Source organism: Actinia tenebrosa, unplaced genomic scaffold, assembly GCF_029948245.1.
Source record: "Actinia tenebrosa isolate PJP-AT-01 unplaced genomic scaffold, QUT_ActTen_1.0 PGA_scaffold14__42_contigs__length_11649687, whole genome shotgun sequence".
NCBI classification, from domain to species: Eukaryota; Metazoa; Cnidaria; class Anthozoa; order Actiniaria; family Actiniidae; genus Actinia; species Actinia tenebrosa.
The window spans coordinates 9,197,841-9,205,783 of NW_028292574.1; the positions used below are offsets into that span (position 1 = coordinate 9,197,841).

Consider the following 7,943-nt stretch of genomic DNA (forward strand, 5'->3'; position numbering starts at 1 on the left):
TTAATTATTATTATTATTATTATTATTTTTTTTTTTTTTTGCAATTAAAAGTATATTTAGTAAAATTAAGTTTTGGATTCCCTGTGTTTTAGCCAGCATTGTTTCCTTACAGCGGTGTTTGTGTTAATGACATGCTCATGATCAAGGGCGCCAAATTCAATTCCAAGATGGCGGACGTGGGGAAGAAAAATACTTTGTCAAGATTTTAAAAAAGATTTCCGTTCAAAGTATGGGGTTTTATAGCCCAATAATGATAATGTAGTAGCAAAATTTATTCTGGATTGTCAAGGATGCGTCATACTTGAAAAAATTATTTTTATTTGAGGAGTTAGAAGACGAAACAATTAAGCCTTTAATGTTGTTGTTGGACAAGATAACTTAAATATTTGTGACTCTACAAGTTGATGAATTATGATACGTGCTTACTGCACGGTTTGCCAGGATTCTATTGTACATGCGGCTGGACAAGAACGCCAAGAAGTAGCAACAGGACCTTGTATCCTTTGATTTCATTTGTTTAATTAATATTTTGGACACAATCCATTGAAACTATTAAACGTTAGGTAAAGTTTAGGTACACTATAGCTAACACCCATGTACTCTTAAGTATAAAGTGCCAAATAAAATTGTATTGTATATAGTAGAGGAAAAGGGGGAAAATTGGGGGGGGGGGGGGGGACCTAAACCCCAAGCCTTCCGTGGCCTATGTTTTGTGCATACTGTAGAACATTGAATGTAGAGGTAGTGTATGTGAGTGAAAAGTGTGCCCAGTTATTGCAAAAGCGCTAGGGAAGAAAATAATTGGACAAAAATGAGAAAAGAAAAAGAAAAAAAACCGTGTATAAAACAAAATGCAGAAAGAATTAAAGCAAAAAATCCAGTTGCTGCCCAAAACAGAAAAGATAAGGAAAAGATATGGAAACCATGGGTTTACTTTAACGCTCCTTAGTAATCTATATGCAAAATTATGCAAAATTCAATAGCAGATCTCTTTTCCTTTAGCATAAAGTTTTAAAATCTGTTGTAAATGAATCCACTGAAATATGTAAAACATTTGAAATATGTAAAACCTTGACAGTTGGATAAGGTGGCCATGTTTTTCATGAACATTGGTAAGTTAACACGATGCCATTTGATCTTAAGAGACATTTTTTATTTGCAAGTTGACTGACATGGTGGTCATGTTGGTAAAATCAAACATTACTTATTTACAGCCTTAACCATTGACCCACCTTTTCAAAACTTTTCAATTGGATTTTGCTATTTTCTGAACTGTCAATCATCTTTGGCTTATGCAAATAAGTCCTTTTAAAAACAAGCTTGCTCAGTTATTTTGGCCATCACACGTTTTTATCAAAAATCAAAAATGACTTGAGGATATTCCAAGGGGTTACATTGGAGAATAATTGTTGAAAAAAAAAATTTATTATTATTTTGCTCTTTTCTGAACTGTCAATCATCTTGTGCGTATGCAAATAAGTCCTTTGGCTTGCTCAGCTTCAGTCATCACACATGTTTTTATCAAAAATCAAAAATGACTTGAGGATATTCCAAGGGGCTGCATTGGAGAATAATTGTTGAAAAAAAAAAATTTTTATTTTGCTCTTTTCTGAACTGTCAATCATCTTGTGCGTATGCAAATAAGTCCTTTGGCTTGCTCAGCTTCAGTCATCACACATGTTTTTATCAAAAATCAAAAATGATTAGAAAATTGTTGAATGAAAAAAATTGTAATTTTATTAGCAGCTGTAAACACGGGGATAATATTTTTTTTTAGCCTTACAAGATGGATATCACAGAAAACTACTTGTCCCAAGTGTAGGCAGAAAGTTAACAAACCGATAATCCTGTTTTTGGATGAAGAAGAAAATATTCATGTTGACTCCTCTGAAGAAGACCCTTTGGCCTTAAGAGTAAGTATGAGTATACAAGCATATATAGTCTGTAAAATTATTATTTTGTTTATATATTGAAAAATGATTTTTATTTCTATTGCAGAGCAAGTTGGAACACCTCAAGAGTCTCGTAAAAGATAAAGGTAAATCTTGAATTTCATTACTTTTTCTGCACTTCAATACTGTAATTTTAATCTTATAGTGAAAAGAGTTAAATTACCTCACTTCAAAAATAGAGTTTAATTGGTCCCTACCTTTAGTTAATTCAGAAGTTTTGGTCTGGCTTCTCCGGTTTTTTTCCCTCCACAAAACCTGACTAAATAAGCCTTTTCATAGTTTAAGAATCGATTCCATTGCGCATGCGATTTTATCCCGAATTTTTACCTTCTTATGTCTAAATCTTAATTAAACAAAAGAAGGTGAGAAATTCGGGATAAAATCGCATGCGCAGTGAAATCAATCCTTAAACTATGAAAAGACTTATTCTAATCTAATCTGTGAGTTAGCCATTCTCAGATTTAGATCATCGCAGAAGTTGTTTTAGGGCTCAATCTGTGATTCATCCAAGTCCTGACTTAGATCAATGCAGAAGTTGCAGGGTTTCATTTGTGAGTTAGCTGTACATGTGCCCTGACATAGATCAGCCCAAAGATTGTTTCAAAGTTAAAATGATATTGATGCTTTGTTCAATTTTTTTAAATAGATGTGGAAAAGACACAGTTATTAACAGAAAAAATACAAATACAAGATAGTTTAAACAACCTGAGAGAGAGATATTCAAATGCTGAAAAAAAGCTGTCTTCAGAAAAATCAGTTGTTGCAGCCTTAAAGGTACAGTGTACACTGCAAGCATAAGTCATGCGTTGGGTAGCATGGGTGGCGCTCTGAGTCCAACGGTTCGGGCCGCCGGTTCGAGCCCTGCGGTCGCCACACATGAATTGAGTTTGTTTGATGTGTTGTTCTCTCCTATGCTACGAGGGTTTTCTCCGGGTTCTCCGGTTTGCTCCCTCCGTAAAAATGAACATGTGAGTTGAGCGTTGTGTGCATAGAACACTAAATGCAGTGGTAGTGCGTGTGAGCGAAAAGTGTCCCCAATTAGTGCAAAAGCGCTAGAACAACTAGACACTTAAATGAAGTGATTTTTATGAGTTAATTACAATTTTGAACACAAATATTTTGTGATTTGTCATTAATTTTCTTATATGAGTGCAGCCATGTTGGTTAACAGGTGAAATTGGATAGATAGCTTGCACTTCTAGGTCACGTGACCCTACCCCCTTGAAATGAGCATTTGTGACAAAACAAACACCAGAAATGAAAACAGCACATCAATAATAGTTCCAGCAAAGTTTCAACTTATAAATTATAAGATGAAACTTTGCTGTCTTGCTATTATTGATGTGCTAATAATGGTATTATAAACTATAAAAGAAATGGCATTAAATATAAAATTGATTGTTTTATACAGAATTGTATCCAAAAAGTGTAGGCATATTTCCTCATGTTTAATGATATTACTCCTGTTTCACTCATTATTAGCTTAAAATCTACTACTAAAGCCGAGGTGGTCTTTTCATTTCTGCTTTTCATTTTGATATACAGTAGCTGCTTGTTTAAGGGGTAAGGGTCACGTGACCAAGCATAAAGAGAATCTTTTTTTCTTCCATCTAACATAGCAACCCAAAGGTGACCATGCAAAACCTCTATTGACTTCCAATGTTAATTTTTTTTCAGAAGCAAATGGTTTTCTTAAAAAAGCAAGAAATGGAAGTAGCAGAAGCAAAGAAAGAAGCAATGACTTCAAGACAAGAATTGAAAAAATATGAAAGGTGTGCTTGAGTCCTGGAAGGGGGGGTACTCTTGGTACTCTCATCCCATCACTAGTGACTTTGAACATTTTGCTAATGAGAACAAAACTTACTAGCAAGGTTTTGCTAGTGGGTTTAAAAGTTAATTTCGTGCCCTGCAGCACCCTTACCTCTGACCTCATTTATTATAACTTACTGTTCTATGTATATTATTTCGTATTTGTCACCAGACTCAAAGTTCTTGTGGAGGGGAACAAAGATGATGCTGAAGCAATGCTTAATGGGCTCAGAGATGAGGGAAGGGCATCCCAGGAGATGGTGACGCAGTTGATTATCCTTAAAAAGTATGGAATCTTGAATAGACCACTTTCAAAGCTATTGTAGAAGTGGGGTTAACCAGTAAATACGAAAGAAAACTCCCTTTTTTGTTGGAATTTGTGACCTTTCTTTTCATAAAAACCTTTAAATTTTATTAATACCCTGAAACAATCTCTGGGTTGGTATCATCTCTCATGTACTACTTTTTCGTGGGATTGTACCAGCTCACTAGATACACAGTGCTGACGAGGCCCAATACAGGCCGAAACAGCTGTCCACGGTTTCTAGTTGAGCTTGCTCATTTTTTTCGTGACTTGAAGTTGTGAAAGGCTTGCATGGCACTCTTCTTCAGTTGTTTCATCTAAGGCTCGTAATTTACCTATTATGCATGTTCTTAGATAGAATTGAGGTTTACTGTACCTTAATTGTTAGATTTTGTTTTTTCAATCTCGAGGGAGCTCAGTTTGGAGAACAGAAAGAGAGTTAACTTTTATGTATGTTTCTTTTAAGGGAACTTGAAAAGATAAGAGAAAGTAGAAACAAGGCAAGAGAAAATAAAGAGAAATATGAACGGGAAATAAGTCGACTAAAACATGAGGTAAATAGATGTTAAGGATGGTGACAAATAATTATAGCGCACAAACTTACTGCGCATATATACATCAAGGAATCAAGTTTCCTACAATTTAGGAAATAGATCTCTTTACCTTGGGCGTAATGTTTTCCCATTTCAGACCATGCGTCATTCTCTTGAGAATAAGATTATTTGTTTGAGTTGTATCTATGTTCATGTGTCTTCTCATTGGCAACCGTTAAATAATGGTAATTGAACTGAATGGAGTGCAATTTGGTCTGAAACAGGAAAACATTGCTCTTAATACAGAGGTCTATTTGGTTCTGTCACATGTAAATAGCAAACATCAATGTGGCCCGAGTTCGAGTCCTGCCGATCTCAATGTCATGTGAGTAGAGTTGTTTGTTGGTTCTCTCATGTGCTTCGAGGGTTTTTCTCCGGGTCCTCTGGTTTTCCTCCCTCCTCAAAAATCAACTACTAAATTCTAATTCGATCTTTGGGCTTTCACATAGTTTGTCCCACACTGTGATACAACAGCTAAAAGCAAGTAGATTTAGATTTTTTTTTAAAAACCTTATGTTAGTATATATTATGATAGCTATGATGATTCAGGAGCTTCCTGGATGATTGTAGACTTTCATGCAACATATAAGTAAACATCTAATTGATCATTTCAGCTTTCTACGAAAGAAATTGAAATCCAGAAAACGAGTGAGCAGTTGAATTTAACGGAGAGTGATTTAATGAGAATAGAGAAGGAGAATGCTGTAAGTAATGATGATGATAACGATGATGGTGATAATGATGATTATGATGATAATGATGGTGATGATGATGATGATGATGGTGGTAATGATGATTGAAATGGTGATGTTGATGATGATGGTGATGATGATAATGTTGATGATGATGATAAATATGCTGTTGATGATAGTGGTAGTGATGATGATGGTGGTGATGATGATGATAGTGGTGATGATGATTACTGTTTAATTGATAATGATATTAATGCCGATGATAATGATCTTAATCTTAGTTATAGCAACTACATAATGTAGTATTATATCTCTCTTATCACACAGAGTTTAAGGAAAAAGATGTCGAAATTAGAACAAGCATTCAACTCACCTAGCCCACGTAGCAGTGCAATAACAAGACTTATGTTGGAAAGGTAACGATATATTCAGGCCTATGATTATTTTGATCCACACACCAATCTATCCATCCATCCATCCATTCTTCCACCCAGCATTCTCTCCCATTATATCCATCCATGCACCCATACATCTACTGGTTCATTCATCTCTTCTTCTGCCTAGCATTCTCTCCCATCTATCCATCATCTGTCCATCCAACCATCTGTCTATCCATCCATCCTTCCTCCATCCATTCATCCATCCATCCATCCATCCATCCATCCATCCATCCATTTATCACATCCTACCTACCTACCATCCTTACATCTACCAACCATTAATATACATCCATTCATCCCATGCATCTATTCATCCCAGCCAGTCACTCATCCATCCATTTATCCATGCATCCCATCTATACACCCCATCAGCACATTCACCATCCATCTACCAAACCATCCCTCCCATCTGCCCATCCAACTATCAAACTCTTAATATTTTAAATATCTTTTTTCATTTTCAGTCCTGCACCACTAGAATTAAAACGGCCTCGCCTAACCCCACCTGAGGAAGATCTTGAACATGATTTTCTGGCAAAAAGTGATTATTCAAGGTCCCAAGAATCTGGGAGGGGGAATGAAACAGAAATGGAAACAGCTGCACGAGAGTAAGTAGATGAACAATTTTTGTATCAAACATTTTCCTTTTCTGTTGCTTTCTTTCTTTCTTTCTTTCTTTCCTCCCTCCCTCCCTCCTTCCCCCTTCCTCCCTTCCTTCCTTCCTTCCTTCCTTCCTTCCTTTCTTCCTTCCTTCCTTCCTTTCTTTCTTTGCTTCCTCCCATTTTTCGTCTTCCTTCTCTTTCTCACTCTCACTCTCCCTCTTTTCTCATTCTTATTTCTTTTTTTATTTAAGAATGGGCCTCCAACTGGTCAAGACAACAACATTCAACACCACCACATCAAAACCGACCATCCATCGTCATCCCTTGAAGCCCATCCAACCTCGTAAAAGACCCGCAGACTTCGACTCCGGGCCCTCATTCATCAGAAAAGGATATGATGGTATGGGAGGTCACGCGAAATTCCTAAAACCATCCAAGTTGACCAAAGGTCCTGCACGTAAAGTAGCTCGTCCCAATAACATATCTAAATTCATAAAAACTACAAAAGACGGTAAAGAACCCCCTTTGCCAGCGATGACTTTGGATTTTGACTGATTAAAGAGTACTGAGAGAATAGGGAAAGTATGGTACAATTTTCCAGGAACTTCTCCCTGATGCCCAGGAATTCCAGTTACTTTTGACTGTACACTCTCATGACTTCCAGTTAACTTACCCCCTTAATTTCTTGGTGCCCTCCGAGGGAAAGGGAAATGAATGGTACTATGATTTTCCAGGAACTTCTGCCCGACGTCCAGGAAGTGCGGTCACTTTTGGGCCTATACTCATGATTTCCAGTTATAACGTACCCCCTTAATTTCTTGATGCCCTCCGAGGGAAAGGGAAACGTATGGTACTCTATGATTTTCCAGGAACTTCTTCTCGACGTCCAGGAATTGCGGTTAATTTTCAACTCTACACTTTCACATGACTTCTAGTTAACTTACCTGCAAAGTTTTCTGATTAGTCCTCAGCAGAAAGAGTTCATAACTCAAATGGAAATCCCTTTAATCAACAACTTCCGAAATATTGCTGTAGAAACATTTCACCTTCGATCTTTTTCTTATTGTCAAACTTGCGCAATTTCGTGGCTCATACAATTTTTCTGAATCCAGATGAATGCACTACCCTGCGAAGAAAAAGTTCTATTTTACATTCGTCACTTTTTCGTCACATTTCCGTCAAACTTTCGTCACAGTTCCGTCAAACTTTCTTCATAGTTCCTTCAAACTTTCGTCACAGTTCCGTCAAAAGTTCGTCAAAGTTCCGGCAAACTTTCGTCACAGTCCCGACACATTTTCGTAACATTTTCGTCTCCCTTTGATCACGAGAGCATGGAATGCATCAAATATTGAGAAATTACCCTTACTAATCCACCATATTTATCGTTAAAAATTTAGGCAGTAATCATATTTTTGTTTGTAAATAAAGATGTTTATTATAAACTATTTAAAATTATCAGATTATGTGTCCGAAATATATTATATATCTATCATAAATATTTACATTTTTGTTGCGAAAAGAAGAGATAACTAGCTAAAAACTAGTATGAGC

General features: G+C 36.4%; 1 protein-coding gene across 1 annotated transcript; it reads left to right on the plus strand.

The window, feature by feature from the left end:
- Positions 1-169: 169 nt before the first annotated feature.
- On the plus strand, positions 170-7,829 carry LOC116289236 (E3 ubiquitin-protein ligase TRAIP). Its single transcript, XM_031696126.2, has 12 exons — positions 170-496; positions 1,088-1,112; positions 1,778-1,913; positions 1,999-2,038; positions 2,599-2,726; positions 3,630-3,724; positions 3,934-4,047; positions 4,532-4,619; positions 5,273-5,362; positions 5,678-5,766; positions 6,255-6,398; positions 6,644-7,829. The coding sequence occupies exons 1-12, from the start codon at positions 412-414 to the stop codon at positions 6,945-6,947; spliced, it is 1,338 nt and encodes a 445-aa protein (XP_031551986.1). The 5' UTR covers positions 170-411; the 3' UTR covers positions 6,948-7,829.
- Positions 7,830-7,943: the final 114 nt, after the last annotated feature.